Source organism: Drosophila teissieri, chromosome 2L, assembly GCF_016746235.2.
Source record: "Drosophila teissieri strain GT53w chromosome 2L, Prin_Dtei_1.1, whole genome shotgun sequence".
In the NCBI taxonomy this organism is placed as follows: domain Eukaryota; kingdom Metazoa; phylum Arthropoda; class Insecta; order Diptera; family Drosophilidae; genus Drosophila; species Drosophila teissieri.
In genome coordinates this window covers 19976012-19996717 of record NC_053029.1, presented here as the reverse complement: position 1 = coordinate 19996717, position 20706 = coordinate 19976012, and the positions used below count along the sequence as shown (strand labels likewise).

Below are 20706 nucleotides of genomic sequence, written 5' to 3'. Positions count from 1 at the left end.
TTGATAGTCGTTAATTACCGAAAAATTAGGTTAGTTATTCAGATTGTTTGGACAAACAATTAATTAAATTCTAATATAACACTAACGAAATTTATAATTGCTTAAATTAGCTTCGGCTATCCAAAATAGTTAAACTTAAAAGCCGCGCCAATGATATCGATAATAATCGATGGTGCAAACTTTTTTAGAACTTCGTCTCCCTTCACTAATTTTGCTTGACCATTTTCCTTTTGCTTTATTCCTGATTTTGGCCACAACAATGTGCTTAAACTGCTAAATTTATATACATCTCTGAAACATGAGCCTGTGCAAATATGGACCTCCCAGAGATTCCGACTCGGATAGCAGCTACGACGGATTCTACTTCTCGGATGAGGTGGGTTTTCCTTGTTCTGGTCTTTCTAGTGTCCCCGTGTGTGACTGTATTTTCTGTCCAGGTGAAACGCTCGAAACCAGCTCCTTATGTGGATCCCGAGCAGAAGCTCTATGATGCAGTCCTCGACGGGGATCTAAAGGCAATGCAGCAGGAGATGCGCAGCCTCGTCCTTAAAGTGGATCAGGCTGTAAGAGGTGGTCTTAACTTACTGATGCTCGCCTGTCGTGAGGGCCATTACAACATTGTTGAATGGCTGGTAGAAAAGGCAGGGGCCAACGTAAATAGGCAGCTTGATTCCATAATGCCGCTGATGATGGCTTGCAATAGCAGCCACAAGGATCCGTATGTTGCGGAGAGAATTGTGCGCCTGCTCCACCGTTACGGAGCCGTGATCAATGTGTCGGACAAATACGGAATGACACCCTTTATGTTCGCCTGCCAGAATGGCTTCACCGGCGTTGTGCGTCTCCTCATCAAGGACGTTAGCTTTGATGCTGTGGATAATCAGGGCTGCACTGCCATCTTTCACGCCATTGAGAAGAATCACGTGGAGGTGGTGAAGCTGTTGATGGAGGCGAGAGTGAACGCTACAATAGCCAACAACAAGGGTTACACGCCGACCCAGGTGGCTGAGTGCCATGGATACTATGACCTGCTGGAGATCCTGCCGCGTCCAGCCTCCACTTACCTGGTGCCGACACACTTCCTGGGCTACAACACGCTAAGAGATCACATACCACGCATCTTTCTTAAAAGCGATTGCCCGGAATATTTTCAGGAACTTAATGGTATCCTGCAAGCTATCAATGTTGGGAATATGGTCCAATACTTTGCCATCGCAAGGATCTCGCTGGCCGAGTTCCTCGTCATGAATGATCAGTCTCTTCGCGAGATCGGCATCGAGTATCCTATCTTTCGTCACAAGATATTGACGGGCATTCTTGAGTAAGTGAATTTTAATGGAGTAAAAATCATTTGACAACCCATAACCAATTGGCTCATTATTGCAGCTTTCATCTTCATCATTGGTGCAATTCGTCCATAGCTCGGGTCAAAAAAGATGACATGAATAAGTATGCGGTGGTCTTATAATAACTATTTTAACTAACCCAAGTGTGCTTCCAGCTTCTATGAGATACTGATGGTAACAGCAAATCATCTGCAGCACTTGATCATTATTCAGGCCTCCCTGCGCTTCATTTTAAACAAACAGGAGCACAAAATAATGGGGCAACCGTCCGAGACGCAGTTGGCTGCGATAAAAAGCAGTCTTGAGGGGTATCGAGATGTTCTTAACCAAATCACAAACACAGTAAAATATGTAAGTTTCGCATTAAAATTTTTCTTACTTCAGGACACTCACTACTTTTAATTATATTTTTAGCTTGGTTCTTTCAGTCCCTCTCAGAATCCCCTGTTCATTGACTTCAATGAAATTCTTGCAGAGCGAAAACGCAAAACGGTCCGTAACTACTTCAAGTACACCACCATCATCCTTGGAATCTCAGTTTTTATTTGCCTTAAGTGCAAGTGGTTCTCATAGTATCCGCTGAAAAACATTCCCTATATTATTTCCAACGTTTACGAAGAACGTTTTTCTAACCGCTCTAAATTGTCGGAATTCATTTGCAAATCAAAATAGTTGTAAGTGAAAGTGTTTAGTTTAAGTTTAACTCAAACTTCGTACGAATCGAAGTTAATTAATTGTTATTTAACAGCAGTTTTCTCGTTACGACAATATTTGTTACCACGCAATGGAAATATATCAAACGTTACCTCAAAACTGATGAATTACCTGAAACTGAAACTAATATTCAAATGTATTAACTAAAGGTTATGACGAAAACAATATATATATATATATATACATATATGAAGATAACGTCGAATGTAAAAAACTGGAAATTTTATTTTTGTTAACCGATAAATAAAGGAGTTGTTACCTAACCATCCTGTTTTTCCTTTAGTTTTAAATTAAGTTATGTTTCTAAGAAATTTTCCATAGAAGCTTTATACTTCTTACTCTTACGTTACTCTTTGAGAAAATAGTTATACTAGATTAGTTAAAAAGTATGTAACAAGCAGACGGAAGCGTTTCCGACCGTTCCGAAAGTATATATTCTTGATCGGGATTACTAGCCGATCTGGTGCTACCCACACGGATGCCAGTTCGTCGGTCTGACCGTATAAACGTCACGATCTGAGGTTCTATAATACTACCTACTAATGAGATAAGGCATGCAGATTCCAGAGGCATATCGCAGCGCCGGTTTGTTTTTAAATGTTGCTACGCCCACAAACCGCCCAAAACTGCCACGCCCACACTTTTGAAAAATGTTTTAATTTTTTTTTATCAGTAAATACTTTTATTAGTATGGTACCTTTCTATCGATTTGCCAAAAACATTTTACAACGCGCCCTCTAACGCCTAAAAAACGCCCTCTAAACTGTCATGCCCACTTTTTAAAAATTTGTTTTTCCTTCTATTTCTATCGATATGGTACAAAAATCTTGAAATTTTCTTGTACGCACTGTCACGAACTGAGTAACGGGACACTTAACTTAGCGTTATCTTGTATTTGCTGATGTTATGCCCCCGCGTTAGAAAACGGGCACACTGGTTTTTTGTTTACATTAAACTTTGCGTTAAGATTTCCCGCTATGCCGGAAGATTTGGAGCCTGGTGTCATCCGGAAGCTGGACGAGGTGGTGGTGAACCGCATAGCCGCCGGAGAGATCATTCAGCGACCCGCCAACGCTTTAAAAGAGCTGCTTGAAAATAGTTTGGACGCCCAATCGAGTCACATCCAGGTGCAGGTAAAGGCCGGTGGACTAAAGCTGCTCCAAATCCAGGACAATGGCACTGGGATACGGCGCGAAGATCTGGCCATCGTTTGCGAGCGGTTTACCACCTCCAAGTTAACCTGCTTCGAGGACTTGTCACAGATAGCCACGTTTGGCTTCAGAGGGGAGGCTTTGGCCAGCATTAGTCATGTGGCGCACCTAAGCATCCAGACCAAGACGGCGAAGGAAAAGTGCGGCTACAAGGCAACCTATGCGGATGGCAAACTCCAGGGTCTGCCGAAACCGTGTGCTGGAAACCAAGGTACCATTATTTGCATAGAGGATCTGTTCTACAACATGCCGCAAAGAAGGCAGGCCCTCCGTTCGCCGGCCGAAGAGTTACAGAGATTGTCTGAGGTCCTGGCTAGGTACGCTGTCCACAATCCAAGTGTGGGTTTCACTCTTCGCAAGCAGGGAGAAACGCAACCTGCCCTGCGGACACCAGTGACCAGTTCCCGATCCGAAAACATCCGTATCATATACGGGGCAGCAATTTCCAAGGAGCTGCTGGGGTTTAGCCACCGCGATGAGGTTTTCAAGTTCGAGGCCGAATGCCTAATCACCCAGGTTAACTATTCAGCCAAAAAGAGCCAGATGCTGCTGTTCATCAACCAGCGACTAGTGGAGTCCCCGGGTTAGTGAGCATAAACATCTCCTTATTCAGAAAAAAAATTCAATATATCCCCCAGCTCTCAAGACTGCCGTGGACTCGGTGTATGCCACTTACCTGCCCCGTGGCCACCATCCTTTCGTATATATGAGCCTTACGCTGCCGCCCCAGAATTTGGATGTGAATGTTCATCCCACCAAACATGAGGTGCATTTTCTCTACCAGGAAGAGATTGTGGATCGCATTAAGCATCAGGTGGAAGCCCGACTTCTAGGCAGCAATTCCACAAGGACGTTTTACAAACAGCTAAGGCTACCTGGAGCCCCCGACCTAGATGAAACTCAGTCTGCTGATAAGACGCAACGCATCTATCCCAAGGAGCTGGTGCGCACTGACGCCACTGAGCAAAAGCTAGATAAGTTTCTGGCGCCTCTGGTCAAAAGTGATTCTGGTGCATCCTCCAGTTCCTCCCAGGAAGCCCCTCGTCTGCCAGAAGAGAGTTTTCGTGTAACTGCGGCAAAAAAATCCCGAGAAGTGCGTTTAAGCAGCGTGCTCGACATGAGACAGCGGGTGGAGAGGCAGTGCAGCGTTCAGCTTAGGAGCACACTCAAAAACTTGGTCTATGTGGGCTGTGTGGATGAAAAGCGAGCCTTGTTCCAGCATGAAACGCACCTTTATCTGTGCAACACAAGCTCTTTTAGTGAGGAACTGTTCTACCAACGGATGATTTACGAGTTTCAAAACTGCTCTGAAATCAGAATAGCTCCACCATTGCCTCTCAAGAATCTGCTGATGCTGTCGCTGGAAAGTGAAGCCGCCGGATGGACGCCCGAGGACGGGAATAAGGGTGAACTAGCGGACAGTGCTGCGGAGATTCTTCTGAAAAAGGCGCCAATCATGAGGGAGTATTTCGGGTTGCGCATCTCGGAGGAGGGAATGCTCGAAAGTCTACCAAGTTTGCTGCACCAGTATCGACCTTGTGTGACCCTCTTGCCCGTTTACCTACTCCGCTTGGCCACCGAAGTGGACTGGGAGCAGGAGGCACGGTGCTTCGAAACTTTCTGCAGGGAAACGGCTCGATTTTACTCGCAATTGGATTGGCAGGAAGGTGCGAGTGCGGGGTATTCCAAATGGACAATGGAACATGTTCTCTTCCCAGCCTTTAAGAAATATCTTTTGCCACCACCACGTATCAAGGATCAGATATACGAGCTCACTAATCTTCCCAATCTGTACAAAGTATTTGAGAGGTGCTAGTTTAAATTTTAAATGTTCCACTTTTTTTACATAGGAGCTTAAGTATTATCGATATTCTAAACAAAAATATTTGCGTTTTTGCTATTGTTGTATGGTTATGATCTCCTGGATCACTTCAACTTCAAGGTACTGCATGGTTAAGTATTTAAATCCGGCTGACGGAGACGCGTGACCCGTTCAGCGTTCTTGACGTGCTCCTTTAACAGCCCCATGATCTCCGTGTCGTACTCCTTGGGTGTGGGCTTGACATCGGTGGCCCAGTAATAGATGTCCCAGTCGTTACTAACCCCGTTTATTAACTGATCGTACTGCGCCGTCTGTTCGGCGCTGAAGTTTTGGAGATGCTTGGCCGCAAAGGTGCTCAGCAGAAGATCATTCTCCAGCATCCCGCGCTTGCGCGATTGATACAGAAGTCTGGAAGGGATCAGTGAAGTGTTTTTCTGGTTAAGGGTACAAATTGATTATTGAATAAGTTTAGTTGCCAAAGTTGTGAAATTCGTTGGTTATACAACTAATAATAATATGAAAATATATAGATAGAGGGAGTCATGCTTGTAGAAAAAACAGAAGGAAACCAAATTTTGACCTTCTTGGACTAACTATAGTTGTTAAATTAAATCAGTTCTTACATAAGGTTAATAAATGACAATGGAAAGTAAAGAGAAAATATATACATAATTTAAATATGATCCTTTTTAATTAACTACTTTTTTGTCTGTTTTCCTTAAAAAAAAGATGTGTGAAACTTTTGGAAGGTATGATTAAAGTGAGTTAATAGTATTACCCACCGCTGTTTGCGGGTTTCCAATGGCTCATTGGGACGCACCGGATACTCCGGCAGTGGGAGATAGTCCGGGTCCTCGTAGTCCACAATCACGTCGTCGAAAGTGCTGGCCAGAGGCGGCGGCGGAGGAGAATCCTTAATGTTGGATATCGAACGTCTCCACGGGAGGAAGATCCAACCCGAAATATCCATTGTCAACTGATCGTTGCGAAAATATAAATAGAAACTATGTACATATGTAGAAAACTGCACAAATTGCATTCAATTGCATTCTTACGCAACCGGTTTGGGTATATTTCCAGAACTCACCCTTAGTTGGCGCAACATTTTAGGAACAAATAAATCTGAAATTCTTCAGTTTTTCGGTTCAGAAGGTATTTTTGGATTGTGTTCGACTATCAGAAAATTTGAAAAATCAAAATGTTTTGACAACTGCCGGACGTTCAACTTGTGACTAAAAATCGAAAAGAGCGTTGTGTGTTTTACAGAGCTTTTTTATTAAGGGGTTTCCACCGTTATATTTTAAATTAGCACTTGCAACCAGTATGTCCTAGCATTTTATTAATATCTAAATTTTAAATTAAGTTTATCTTGTAAATAACTAACAGTTACATAATATCATACTAGCTTAGCGTTCAACTTGATAATACATGTTTACGGACAACAATCTCAATTTAAATAAATAAGGGCATATTAAATTAAAATAATTTTAAATTAGCGGCTGGCAATTTTCATAAGCCCCATTAACAGCACTGTTAAATTACTTCGTCTCACTCACAGCGACAGTGTGACCGCAGAAACGCACGTAAAAATACCGCCCCACAAATGCACGTAGTATTTAACCGATTGTAGCGCTCAATCGGTAAGCGTTGTTGAAGGTGTTCGGTCGCATCTCGCAAATCTCGCAGAGCAGAAATTGAAATCTATTTGAATCGAGCGGTAGTCCCGCTGCTGAAATCGAGGAAAAATTCGGGAAATGTCGCCGCTTCGGAAAAACAGCCGGCAAAATATAATGAGTTAATATTTGTTTTTTTCCGTTGTGTTTGGCGGATAGAAAATCGAGGCATGAGGGATGCTGAAGTGATTGAGTGCGGTGTACTAATATGCAGCGAATGCTGAGCGCGCAAAGCGTTTCAAAAAAGTAAACAAACAAAATGCTTGTTTCAATGGAAATCTAAGTAAAAAAGTTACCTGTTTGTGATTTCCTTGCCACCCCCGGTTTACGCGTGTGTTGGTGTGCGTTCGAGTGCGTCTCTTAGTGTGAGTGTTGTGTTATTGTGTAAAAGGAAAACAAAACGGAAGGCTGAAACAACACGAAGGAGAGGAAGAAGAAGAACAACAACAAGGAGAGTCGCGCGCGTGTGTTTGTGCGTGTGCGTGTGAGGAGAGCGGCCAGCGGCATAATGCCGGCGACAGCGAATTCATGGGTGTTGTTGCTGTTGTTTTTGGTCGCCGTGGAAAGATGCAGCAGCAACAGCAGCGGGCGCATCAATAGTCGCAGCAGCAGCAGCGGCAACAGGAAGTTCCAGTGGCAGGAGCAACAGGAGGCCCCCACTTTGCGTCCCCTTCCCGAAAAAGGTACGTGTGCTATCTGCCTCTGGGCAACTGCCTCTTCCCTCTTGCCTCTCGCTCCCCCGCACCTTAATTGTTGTTAATCTGCGGTGCATTAACCTGGCCTAAGTAAACATCTCCTCTTCCCCCTCACAATCTTTCCTTGCTCCTTGCTGTGCCAAAAATAACAACTGCTCTCTCCGTCTGCCATTCTGTCTCTGTCGGTCTCTTTGTCTCTCTGTTTTTGTTTGCTGTTGGCCCCCCTTTGCCCCGCAAACCGTCACATCACTTTGTTATGCAAATGCCTTGGTTTTCTCGCCGCAAAACAAATGAAAATAGAATCAAAAACAATGGTATGCAAAATATTTTTGTCGCTTTTTCTGCGTTTTCGGGTGGAATTTTCACGCAACGAGAATTATACCAAAATATTTGACCATCATGCAAAATGTAGATCCCTAGGATAGTGCAAAAAAATTAAACAAACTAAGTTTGCGCATTTTTCCCAAGACTGTTCAAGTATTAATAGATTTTGAAGTGTAAAACAACTGGAGTATACTCGACGATTTATTGGATTGTAGAGAATACTTCTTCAGAAGTTTACTTAAAGTAATTTCACCTTTATATGGTATTCAAAGTGTAATCAGCAATAATTGAATACTCTTAGAGAAGTACACGTGAACCCATCTCTTGATTTTTTCATGTACTCGTAGTTCGCGCCAGCTGCTGACACCGAATGAAATACTTATGTCCGCGGAAAATTTGCACAGCATCAACAAATAAATTTAAATAAATTATGTACATACAATGGACTGCTTGACTCGGACGCATTATGCATGCACATGATCCATGACCCGGGGGTCCAAAAGTCTCCGCACAAAGGCCACCGCTGCCCCCATCTCGTTAAGATTCAGATAAGGAACGCGCAGAAGTAAATAAAATTAAAGTAAGCATTTCCTCATTTGAGGCGATGCGACGCCAGAACTCAGTGACAATTTGAGCGAGCACATGCACAGAGGCACCGAAATCAATCAAACGAATTGTCTGTCTGGCAATTCCAACAAGACAACGAGGTATGAGATACACGACAAAGTTAGAAGGCGACGCGGATTATTCACTTATTTAGCTTGTGCACTTATTTCGAATTCACTGCGAGCTCTGTAATCCTATTCCTACGCAGATTCAGTATACGCTTTTCCTGCGATGGATTCAATAGTGGGTAACTGCACCCACAAATGTTAATGACACCAGGTTTTTTGTTATATTTTCGAAATATCCTTTATAATCTTTCAGCTCAAGTCTGAACAACACACGAACATTGTATTAGAGCAGAAAATATGTATTCTTGCTTACATTAGAAGTCCAGTTATTTATAAGAATGCATTTACAGCATAGATTTCCTTTTGTATCGTGTTTGATAGCCGTTCACTTGCCATTTCACAAATCCTATAATTAAGCCAATTTGCATTTAGTAAATCCAGATAATTGGAGTTGGCTAATGAGAGTATTTTATTTTTAAAAATTCAATGAAATCTGTTTTGCCTCAAAGGTTTTGATGTTTCTTAACTAACCATGTTATTTTTAACAATTAAGTTTGGGCGTTCTTGCAATGTATTTAAATTCTAATTAAAGATTGAATTTGAGTTTTGTCTAATTTTGTAACCTGCCGCAGCCTTTTAAGCAGTTCAACGATTTGCGACGCACCCACAAAGCGCCCCGGCTAAAGTGTTCCGCAGTGAGCGTTCTACCCCGCGGCTACTAGGGGGTGGAGGGGTGAAGGCCGTGCCTGCGACCCTACAGTGAACTCTCCCATTCGTCTGCGCTGCCCCGACCAACCTGGGCTGGCGGAAATATTGCGGAAATCGTTTATCATGTCGCCAATGGCTCTGTTTTAATAATTGCTGTCCGCGTTTTACGGAAGGGGTGGAAAAGGGCAGAGAAACCGGAAGGGAAAGTGGGAGTGGCACGCCTCATTTGTGTTCATGAACGGAGGCAGAAGAGGTGGTGATAGCACACTGATTGTCCCCAGCGATATATTCATGACCGTAACTATTCCTATGTTCGAGCGAAGTATGTTTTTGAAAATGCGCCCAGGATATGGTGAACAAAAAATTGTATTTTTGATAATTAATGAAATCGTGTGGTAAAAGACATTAATTAAATAAACTATGTGACCTTTTTAACGAAATTATAATCACGGACTTATTTCTTATCATGTTTGTGTGTTACTAAGTCACGAAGTCGGTCACTGATTGGGGTTTGTAGGTAATGATTAATGGTTAATTATTTGTTTATAAGTAATCGATATAATTGAACAAGCTTTAGTTCTGTGCTTTTACTGGGTTTTCGAAAATGTATTAAATTGGCTTGGAAAAACTATTCCACCGTTTTAATAATTAAAATTGACAACAAGTAATTTAATAGATATTGAGTATATATTATTTTTAACCATACCTATCTTTAGTGGACTCCCAATGTAGATATCAGGCGGAGAAAGTCCATCAATCTGTCAAGGGACAACATTCGAGATTGGAAGTCACCTTTAGATCAATTTTTTGGGCTGTCGCATTTATTCTCAGTCGGGTCCGTTCAAGTTCCACTTTAAGTTTGTTTGTTTCCTCGCCTCAAGTTCAAGAGCAACCGATAACCTGCCCGCAGACGATTAAGTAACACCAACAACAATAGAAACAAACAAGTTTGTAAGGTGGGTTACAAACACACTGGTACACACATACAAACTGGTAACACCTGCTTAAAGAGTAAAAAAAAAAAAAACGAAAACGCATAGTGAGAAAGATACAATTTGCCTTTAGCCAAACAAGTTGGCCCAAAGCAAAGCAGAATGGACAAGCCGGCCGGCTTGCGGAAAGGAAAACGAAACAAAGGTGGTAGAAAATCGGGGAAAAATCTGGTCTTTAAAGTTTTCAGGACTTCCCTCGTGATATACATATAAATACCTTTTTTTATTCCCCTTCATAATTGAGTCTGGAAAATCGGTTAGGCCAGTAATCTGTTGCAGAACAATTATGTGGAAAATCCATTCAGGGTTTCTTTCACACAACGATATTCGCTCACTTCTCCATTTATCTCTTTTGCAAACTTTTTATGCAAGACGTTTTTCTATATTGATTTATTGTACATTTTATTGTTGCCGTTCAATGCAGGCGAGCTGCTGTGTGCTGTCTTTATTTCTGCTGGATGCGCCGGGCATTTATGGCCCTTCTGGCCTCGAATGACGCACCACCGATATGGGGATTGCACGGAAAAAATCTGGGATAAATCCCAGAAGCAATGCCAATATGACTGCAGCAGCTCGAAAGTCGTTATTAGTTATTTACTTAAGAATAATAATTTATAAGCTTCTCTTAGCCTGAGACTTGCATGTAATCAGTTTTGGCAAAACCAGACCGCAAATCACATGATTTTTTGCCGTGTGGGTCTCAGAACTGGAACCGGTTCAGATCGGATCGGTTTGGTTCAAGACGTCGAGCAAAGACACCAACATCGCCAGGGGGTCTAGACAAAGTGCCCAATATGGTCATGGGCAGGACAGTTGGACAACGCATACGTTGTTTTGTCATCATCAGTGATGACTTGACTGTCTGCCAGGAGCGGAGAGTTGAACCCTCGTTTGGCCATTGAGTGCGACTGAGTACTGGTTCCTCTTCGACTGAGTTTTCCTCATCCAGCTGAGGTTTCTTCATTTAATTTTTGATTTCGCTTACCAACTACTTAAAAATGTCAATTGGGGATTTGCAAATAATTAGATGGCAATAAAACTTTATTGTGTTTGCGAAATGAGTTGTCATTCAAATAGAATAAATAAGAGAACTGTGTACGGTATTGGTACATATTCAAAATTAAAAAAATTGCGTTCGCAATAAGACTTTAATTTTATTAATAAATCAAATCCTTTTTCGGTGCATGCAGATCCGCGAGCTTTATTTGCAAATGAAATACTTTCACAGTGTTTTTCTTGTCTGTCACGATTTTAATTAAGCGAACGCTTACTATCACGTTTTTTTCAGATTCCCCTTAAAAGGAAATTGCTGGAAGTGTTGTTCGTTTTTGCAATTCTGAATGATTAATAATACGAATATTTGTCAAACGTGAATTCACTTTTCCCGCATGCCCACCCATTTGCCCGCCCACAGAGTGCACTCAATTTAGCTTTAATTAGCAGTGAGCATGAAATAATTGTACGAAACTCTCCGAGCATCTCGAGTGGACCTCGCCATTTGGCCACTTTTATTCCACACTTTGCATAGTTTTGCTATAATTATTTGTGTAAATATATAGATATATATTTTATAATTGCTTATAAAATGGCTTTACCTGAGGGCAAATATTTTTTAGCATTCAATTGAGATTGGAAGAGCTTCGAAATGCGGGGCTTAAAAACAAGATGAGCTGAGTGTAATGGCGGGTTGCGAAAGCTGAGATTTGAATAGACTCAAAAAGAAGCACATTAATTTCACGCTGCAGCCTAAAGATAATCTCACTTATTTTGGAACTAGCTACTGCTGGAACTGGATACATTTTTAGTTCAATGGCACAATGCTAATAGGTACTCGAAAGCAATAAATTTCTGAAGCAGGAAAACATCAATAGCGGTGAGCCATCGTATAATCACTATATATGGCCAGCTCTCGATGCTGTGTTTCTGGCCAGTTTGCTGTGGCATCGTTTGAATATTGAAAATGTATTAAAACAGCGCTACGGATTCGCCTACTACCATTAGGGGGGCACGACTGGGAGGTGTGGGTGCAACGTAAGTAGTAACTGCTGTACCCGCGTAACAGCAAAACCGCAAAGCCAAACCAATCCTTCACCCACGGACTTGGTCTACTCTTTTCCTTGGTTTATGCGGTGACTGATATTTCGAACTATATTTCGAGTGATCTTCACGTTTTGAGCTGTTATATTTTATATAATTATTTTGTCCATACTACTATCCCTTTTTAGGTTTATTTTAAATATAAAAAGTATTCTAAGATGTAAGATTTATATGTGAAAATCAAGCTTTGAGTTACTTTTTGAATATCTACGTAGTTCATAGACAGACTATCACTAAGACGTGTTTAAACGAGATTGAACTCTTATCTAGGTAAAAAGCTTTTGTCGTTAATGTATGTAATTTATATATGTCGTTAATAGATTATGTAATAATAATACTCATTTCTTAAACTAATATACCTGAAGCATTGGAAATATAATGTGACGTGAGATGACTATAATATCATTTTAGCAAATCGACTCATAATTTTCAGGTACTGTAATTTTATGAGTAACGATTCCTATGTACTTGTAATTGTTGTGCTGCTGCTCTTCGCGTTGCATCCATGAAACATTTTACAAAGTAATTTAACCGAACGACGACAGGCGGTATTATGGATGGAGGTTAAGGAAATGGAAAGGGGGAGCGCGAGGAGGAGGGGGAAGGTGGCAGGCAAAACGCAAATTAATGATACGCAATTGCGGCAAATCGCACGCTTCCATGTGGGCGACGTTTTGTTTGAAGTGCACTTTGTCCTGTGTGTGTGTGTGTGCAGTGTGTGCAGTGGTGCGATGGTGCAATGGTGCGGTGGTGGCGAGGGGGGTGGTGCAACAGAGGCGCGGGTGCAGAAGTGGTCTCGGATGTAATTGCAAGCTGTCGTTTGCCCGCTTTTTCCCATTCGCACCATTTGCACCACTGCATGTCCGACTCCGCATCGCGTTGTGGTAGGTTCTCAATTAGTTGTATTAATAACAGTCGGCTGCCTCCCAGTTTTGGCCAACAATATTTGGTTGAAATGGGCTAAGGACTAAAAGCGCAACTATAACAAGTTTTTACAGAGTTTTTCTTTTACGTTCACTTAGTGCATTTACGATGTTTTCTGAGTGGAGTTTATAAAGGTTTTTATTGAATTTAAAGTGTTTATATAAATTGATTTGTTTTTACAAAATGTAATCATCTCGTCTTAATATAGGGGGTTTAATAAGGAAAATTGTAAAAATTGCATTTGCATGTTGTACGACATTTTTAATGATAGAACCCACTCTTTTGTATAAAAAGTCATTAAAATCTTAATGTATTTCCATTACCCTAAGGTGATGACTTTTTTCATCAAATTCTTACTTTCATAAATGATCATTTATAGGATAAAAGGAGCTGCTCCCTATCGATATTTTAGTTACGCAGGCCGAGAACTATAAAGGACTTATATTTTACCATGAGGGGTATCCCGCTCAGTAGTCGTACCCTTTTAGGTACAGCTTCCTGTAATGTTCCCTCTTGCCGCGCTTTTTTTTTTTTTTTTTAAGCATATTTGCCTACCTTTGGCGCACTCGTCGGGCGGTTTTGTTGTTGGCACTGCTGGTTTTTGTGCTGTAATTTGTTCCTCTTCCTTTGTTTGCCCGACTGCTGCTGTTGCTGCTGCTGCTGCTGCTGCGTCTGTTATTATAAGCATAGCGCTCGACGCTTTGTGAAATTGTTTCCACCTCCCTCGGATCTGGGGGCTCCGACCGAGTCCCCCTCCCGATTTGCCAGCTTTTGTTGCGCCCGATCCATTTGGAGTAACTGCTTCCTTCCAATGCGCCCCGCCCACTGGCAGCCCCCGGTTAATCACAGTGTAGGGTCCTCATAGATACACGTTGCATTGGCCATCGATGATAAGTTCTCCCCGTCGAAACATGCTCACATGCTCGTTGGTGCGTCGCAACTTTGTTCTCTAATTTATGGCATTGTCCCATCAATTGAGGGAGCATCGGTGCAGGGGGGCAAGCGTGGATTGGATGTGGATGTTAGATGGATGGGCAGATCCTTATCAGCGGAACGCGCGTCGTGGAACGGGACGGAACCGCGCTGAAGCAAGCGGGCCATGAAATATGAGCCTGTCTCGCATTAATTGCTCCAAGCCGACCCCTGTAAGATTTCGAGTAATAAGCATTGGTTCTATGAGTATTTTATTACAGACTTCTGTTTCAGGCATTACTCCCTTAGATAAACGTATTTAAATGCTTGTTCTTACATTTTTAAATACGCCAAAATATTTATTTAATATATTTTTCGTTCTATTTCGCTGTTGGTTATAAAGCAGATAAGCACTATTTTAATTAAATTTTAATGCAAATGTGCTAATGTGTGTATGGCTACCAACTATTTAATTAAGAAAAAGGCTTTCAGGCCCAACTCATCTGGGTCCTGCAGAGGAATTCGACGATACAGACTCGAAAACGAGGGGCACGAGCTTAAAAAGCTACAATCTAATTAAAATATTTCTCCTGATAAATAAGCTAAGCCATATCCATCTATATGTACATCCTTTTCCCAAGTTCATTTGGAGAAGTTTTTATGCGCGTTATGCGTGGCTGAAGGGGAAAAGTGGAGTGTGAGTTTGCCTCCGTCAGCTTACTGACAAAGTTTGTTAGTTCTAGCGCCAATTTTAATGTGCAAACTTTTGGCGGAGACCAAAAGTGGCGTTCCAGCCACGTTTTGTCAGACACTGTGCGGATAAGGGGGGTGTTCTTGGGGGTTAGAGATCGCTTCGGGTTGAATGATTAGCAAAAGTTTTTCATTTTCTGTCCCGCGTACTTATAACTAGGAAATGTGGTATTTTGTGCAGTCCAAACGAGAAGTGGATTGAAAGAGGGAGTGAAGAAACACTAATGCTATGTGAAAGTGAGGTTATTTTCCGCGGAAGCTGATTTCCGAAACGATAATGAAATGGCCCATTAATACCTTTAAGAGGCTTATGCGTTTAAGTTTTACCAAATAGATGTGGTAAAGAGTTTAATTATTTCAATATCTGTTGATGCCTTTTAATAACACCTTCCATCAGAAATCAGGAACCGTATCTCCCATCAATCAAATTCTTTTGTTTGGCCCTTAGTTAATTACTGCTGCCGTAGTGATAAAAAAACCTACCGAGTTCGACATTTTATTGAATATCCACTTTTTCTGAAATGCCTTAATTGTTGAAAATAATAAAGCAATAAATACTTTACAAAAAAACCTAAAAGGATAAAACAATAAAGCAGCGCAAAGTTGCAATTCATTTCCACAATATTTCCCGTGCCGCGCCGTTGATGATTTGTGTAATTTGCGCCTGGCGAACAATTTTTCAATTTAATGAAAGCGGAGTGAAAAAGACGGATCACATCCGCTGCCCCTCTCATCCATTTCACCCATACCTCCCTATAATTCCGATGCTGACAGAATTTCAATTTATGCTCGGTATAAACGCAAAAAACACACTTTAATAAATGTGTATTGTAGGCTTGAAATATATATCAGAGATACATTACACGACCCGCGATTGGCTGCATAAACAAACAAGATGGAATTCCGGCAGACATGCGGATTGATAGAGTGCTTAATTGACAAATGATTGACAACTATGGCATTGCAGAGGCGCAGGGAAACATTTATAAATGATATGTAACCTTTTGGTTTGGCGCCGCGTTACCGAGTTCATATGACATGCAGCAAAACAATAAAATGAACCAATTAAATAATTGAATATCCTTTTGGAATTTGTTCCTTGCCATTTTCAATGGAAATTTTTTATCCGTTTTCGAGAGTATTTCGTATATCCCAGTTGTTCATTGGCCCAGCAATGGATGAAACCCTTTTAGTTGCACATTTTTGGATAGCTTTTTTCCGCCTTCTAACCAACCCTCCTTTTAAACTCACAAAAGTCACCACCAAACACAACATCAATCCTTGTAATCATTATTTTCGACAAGGGAACTTCTAAAAACGAAGAACAATATATTTCGTAGTACATTTTTTCGAAGAGGGAACGAAAATGGATTTTTATACCCGTTACTCGTAGAGTAAAAGGGTATACTAGATTCGTTGAAAAGTATGTTACAGGCAGAAGGAAGCGTTTCCGGCCATATAAAGTATATATATTCTTGATCAGGCAGCTAGAAAGTTGAGATTTAACATACAGACTCCAGGGACATAGACGCAGCGCAAGTTTGTTGATTCATGCCCACTCCAACGCCCACAAACCGCATAAAACTGCAACGCCCACATTTTTGAAAAATGTTTTAATATTTTTTAATATTTGTATTAGTATTGTAAATTTCTATCGATTAGCCAAAAAAATTTTTGGCACGCCCATTCTAACGCCCACAAACCGCCAAAAATTGTCAGTGACTCTCCTTCAAGAGACTCTCCTTCGCACTTCCACTAGCTGAGTAACGGGTATCAGATAGTCGGGGAACTCGACTATAGCGTTCTCTCTTGTTTTTTAATTGTGCAGGCACCCGCAACTTTTGTGGTATCACTCGAGATTCTTTGAAAAATCCAAAATATGTTCCGGATATGAAGTGTGGTGTTGGACCCATACATACATGTAGAACTGTCTTTCTGGAATAAAATTAATTAAATTCTAAAATCTTGCCCCCAAGTAAAATCCAAAGATTAGTAATCACGCTATAAATTTTTGAAGGACCTTGCAAATATAAAAAGTATTTTGTAACCTGGAAAATGATAATGAAATCCAATTTAAGGTTGATAACAAATACGTTGTAGCTATTAAATATATAAAAACGAGATGACCCTTCTCAGTTGCTGGTGTTATTTGTGCCGCTTTAGTTTGCCAAAATAAACGCTGATAGACAACGCTTACCTTCCACATTTTCATATCATCACATCATCATCATATTTTTGTCCTCATTCTCTTCTATAATATATTTTGTATCCTTTAACGTTCTAGGAAATTAAAAAGCTTTGTTTCACTTCTGCTGGTTTTTGTTGTGTGTTTGAAGTAAAAATTTATAATTTCCTCGCAGCCACAAAAGAATTTGCAGCTAATCTAGGGGACAATGAGGGGACAGAAGTAAGCAAAGGTTGGAGAGGATGTCGCTTCTGTTTGCTTGTTTCTATTTGTCGTTGTCCCCACTTTTTCTGTGTGTAGCCTCTCTGACTTTTGCGAGGAGCATCCTTTCACAAGCAGACACACAAATGCTCACCTTAGACATACACCGAACCCCGGAGAAGGGGGCCAAAGACTGGCTTTATACTCATTTACAGCTGGAGCTTTTAATCTTAATTTTATAGTAGTGCAAAGCTTTGCCCTCGTCCTCCGAACAAACATTTCAGGACCCTTCTGTGGAGAGTTCGCATAGACCCACTCCGTCGCTACCAACTGTCTATCTCTCCTGCACTTTTTAGTGGCACTTCAGAACTTGTTGGGGTCCTGAATGTGTGTGCACGGTTCGCATTCATTATGACAACGCTCCAACTAATTTAATCAGTTTAAATATGCATTTGGTATGCACAACATAACACACGCCGCTCTCCCCCCAAAGGACGCCCAATTAGAGAGACAATATAATATCAGCATTTGTATTTACAGGCGTAAATTAAATGAGATATCTCCTGGGCTTTTCATACAATTAGAGCGCCAAAATATTGCATCATAATTATTCTATTAATACAACTATTAAATTTGAGTGGACTCGTGATTTTGTATGAACGAAATATGGCAGTAAATAGTATTATATTATAAATAGTTTTCGTAATGATTGTGTTTATTTCAGACAATATACTTAATTTAATCAGCTCTGACATGTAAATAGGCTTAAGCTTTTACTGAATTTTATGTAATCTTAGAAGTGGTATGTCGTACGAATAACCAACCATATTTTTTGTTTTGAGGCTATAGGCTATAGAGGATTCCGTATTTTATTGATATAGTTAAATTCTGTTTTTATTTTAATAGGCTGTCATTATCTGAATTTAATATCAAATCTAAATATTTGATTTCCTTAAATCCACATGTCTTTTCTTCGTAACTTGAATAAGCTACGTAAACTGTATTTTAAACGATTCGCAAGTTAACCACGCTTCAAAACATATGCAGCGTGTTTAGAATGAGATATAGCTAGCTTCTGCACTGAATTGCATTTTCCTTTCCTTTTGTGAGTTTTTCTAATGTAAAATTCTCATGCAATACGGCAATCACTACCCTAGCTTCTAGCTTTTTGGCTCCGACTTCATCCCATTTTGTATCCCACTTCGTCAGACAAATTGGCTTCAAATCTTTTGACATGCTACGTCAAGTTTGTCATATGTCCTGCTTGCACTTTGGGATGACAAGGATGTGTCCAACCTCCTCGGGCGGGTTTCTGGTTTCTGGGTTCTGTATTCAGAAGGAAGCGATGCCAGCCCAGGAAATTGTTTTAAAGTGTGTCAGTCAGCAGTTCCCGCCGGATTCTCCGTCTGTTCTTTATTCTCCAACTGCCGCATCTCCTTTTCCCTACTCCTACTCCGCCCCTCATCTGCCGTGTATTTTCGTAAAGTGAAAATGCTTGGAATTTTAATGAAGGAGGTGGCCGGGCAGTCGGCAGAGATTTGTCTGGTATCCTGCTCAGCCTCTCAGCGGCTTACGACTCCGCCGAGCGGCTGCTTTGCATATTTTTCCATTAAAAACGATTTAAATACCTTTTGCCATGTTTTCTTCGCAATTCCTCTTATCGCAGCCGCTTTCGACACTTGGGCGAGAAAGTTCTTGCTCCTTCTAAGCCAGCGAAAAATAAAAAGATTGAATTTTATAATAAATTTCACCGGGCTTAGGCCGGCGATTCATGGGTGCTCTCTGTACGGATAGACTATCTAGCGGCTGTCGTTCACCGGCGATTTATTGGTGGCACGGGGTTCTGATCGGGTTAGCCAATATGTCTCCTCCCGGCATTCCAAATGCGGCGCAGTTCCACCGTGGCCAAATGCAATTGAAATCGAAATTGCCACGTCACAAGGTTAACCAATGTCTGGTTGAAATATAATTCCAAATTACTTTGAAAATAAGTAAGAAAATAATGGAAGAAATTATGTTATAAAATTCGAAGATATGTTAGAGTCATTTTAAAAATATAGGTGTAACCCATTCCTATTATAATTTGTGGTGCCCCTATACATTCCCCACTTTCTATACCGCATTAATTCGCATTTCAAGTTCACAACACGGAGTTACTAATTATTATTTCCTTTATTTCCAGGTAATGCACATAAATCCAGAAATCGTGTTAGGTCCCCCGTGTTTATCCACTCAAATGACGCACTAACCGCAGACGGAGGTATTCAGGAGCTAAATTGACCAAATATCGTTGTGAGCCTAAACGGACGTATTAAATTTATTAAGTACCACCCATTGTTGTCATCGTTACCATTTATTATTGCGATGGCGGACTACTCTTGTTTCTTAGCTCAAGAAGCTGGTCTGCAAAATCGAATTTTGAAATTGAAAGGTGGAATCGTTGACCATGTTGACCACCAATTACCACGTCATTTCAAATATGAAATTTCGAAAATTTTCGAATTCAAAAGTTGACTTTTTTTTTTAATCGCATAACTTCGTTGACCACGTTTACACCTTTAGAATTTTATTTAAAAAATATAAGCATAAGAATTAGCATTTCCATACTCAAAACTAAATATTTCAACTTTTTTTTTTATCGAATAACATCGTTGACCGTTTGACCACCTTTAGAATTTTGAAAAAACTTTTAGTTTAGAAAATATAAGCACTTAAGGAATTCAGCATTTTCCATACCTCAAAACTGAATATTTTGAAACAAAATCGTTTGACCATCCTTTAAAAATGCTTTTTATCGTTTGACCACCCTTTAAAAATTCATTTTTTCGTTTGCCCACCCTTAAAAAAAAATATTTTCGTTTGCCCACCTCTTAAAACTAAATATTTTCAAAAAAAAAGGTTTGACCATCCTTCAAAAATGCTTTTTATCGTTTGACCACCCTTTAAAAATTCATTTTTTCGTTTGCCCACCCTTAAAAAAAAATATTTTCGTTTGCCCACCTCTTAAAACTAAATATTTTCAAAAAAAAAGGTTTGACCATCCTTCAAAAATGCTTTTTATCGTTTGACCACCCTTTAAAAATTCATTTTTTCGTTTGCCCACCCTTAAAAAAAAATATTTTCGTTTGCCCACCTCTTAAAACTAAATATTTTCAAACAAAATCGTTTGACCACCCTTAAAAAAAATAATATATTTATATATATAAATAATATAATATATAATATATGGTCAAACCTTTTTTTTTGAAAATATTTAGTTTTAAGAGGTGGGCAAACGAAAATATTTTTTTTTAAGGGTGGGCAAACGAAAAAATGAATTTTTAAAGGGTGGTCAAACGATAAAAAGCATTTTTGAAGGATGGTCAAACCTTTTTTTTTGAAAATATTTAGTTTTAAGAGGTGGGCAAACGAAAATATTTTTTTTAAGGGTGGGCAAACGAAAAAATGAATTTTTAAAGGGTGGTCAAACGATAAAAAG

The 20706-nt window shown here is 40.3% G+C and overlaps 4 protein-coding genes across 6 annotated transcripts in view; 3 read left to right on the top strand and 1 right to left on the bottom strand.

Moving 5' to 3' along the window:
• Positions 1-219: 219 nt before the first annotated feature.
• LOC122626651 (poly [ADP-ribose] polymerase tankyrase) lies at positions 220-2241 on the top strand. 2 transcript variants are annotated; one of them, XR_006326731.1, is made up of 6 exons: positions 220-376; positions 438-1321; positions 1387-1449; positions 1502-1697; positions 1761-2020; positions 2095-2237. XR_006326731.1 is itself a non-coding variant. In XM_043807025.1 (5 exons), the coding sequence occupies exons 1-5, from the start codon at positions 299-301 to the stop codon at positions 1917-1919; spliced, it is 1380 nt and encodes a 459-aa protein (XP_043662960.1). In that variant the 5' UTR covers positions 220-298; the 3' UTR covers positions 1920-2241. The 2 variants fall into 2 exon arrangements, 1 of the variants encoding a protein (XP_043662960.1); XM_043807025.1 differs by having other exon boundaries at positions 1761-2241.
• A 603-nt stretch (positions 2242-2844) lies between these two features.
• On the top strand, positions 2845-5087 carry LOC122626473 (DNA mismatch repair protein Mlh1). The gene is made up of 2 exons (XM_043806787.1): positions 2845-3854; positions 3910-5087. Exons 1-2 carry the CDS (start codon positions 3038-3040, stop codon positions 5085-5087), a joined length of 1995 nt encoding a protein of 664 aa, XP_043662722.1. The 5' UTR covers positions 2845-3037.
• Positions 5073-6338, bottom strand: LOC122611584 (succinate dehydrogenase assembly factor 2-A, mitochondrial). 2 transcript variants are annotated; one of them, XM_043784810.1, is made up of 3 exons: positions 6181-6338; positions 5876-6069; positions 5073-5501 (listed from the first exon to the last, which is right to left on the bottom strand). In XM_043784810.1, exons 1-3 carry the CDS (start codon positions 6196-6198, stop codon positions 5225-5227), a joined length of 489 nt encoding a protein of 162 aa, XP_043640745.1. In that variant the 5' UTR covers positions 6199-6338; the 3' UTR covers positions 5073-5224. The 2 variants fall into 2 exon arrangements, with proteins under 2 accessions (XP_043640745.1, XP_043640831.1); XM_043784896.1 differs by lacking the exon at positions 6181-6338 and having other exon boundaries at positions 5073-5527; positions 5876-6012.
• A 406-nt stretch (positions 6339-6744) lies between these two features.
• Positions 6745-20706, top strand: part of LOC122626307 (low-density lipoprotein receptor-related protein 1B) — a 57577-nt gene continuing 43615 nt past the window's right edge. The window contains exon 1 of the mRNA XM_043806549.1: positions 6745-7449. Coding sequence (XP_043662484.1) covers positions 7275-7449 — 175 coding nt within the window. The 5' untranslated portion in view covers positions 6745-7274. The remainder of the gene's footprint in view (positions 7450-20706) is intronic.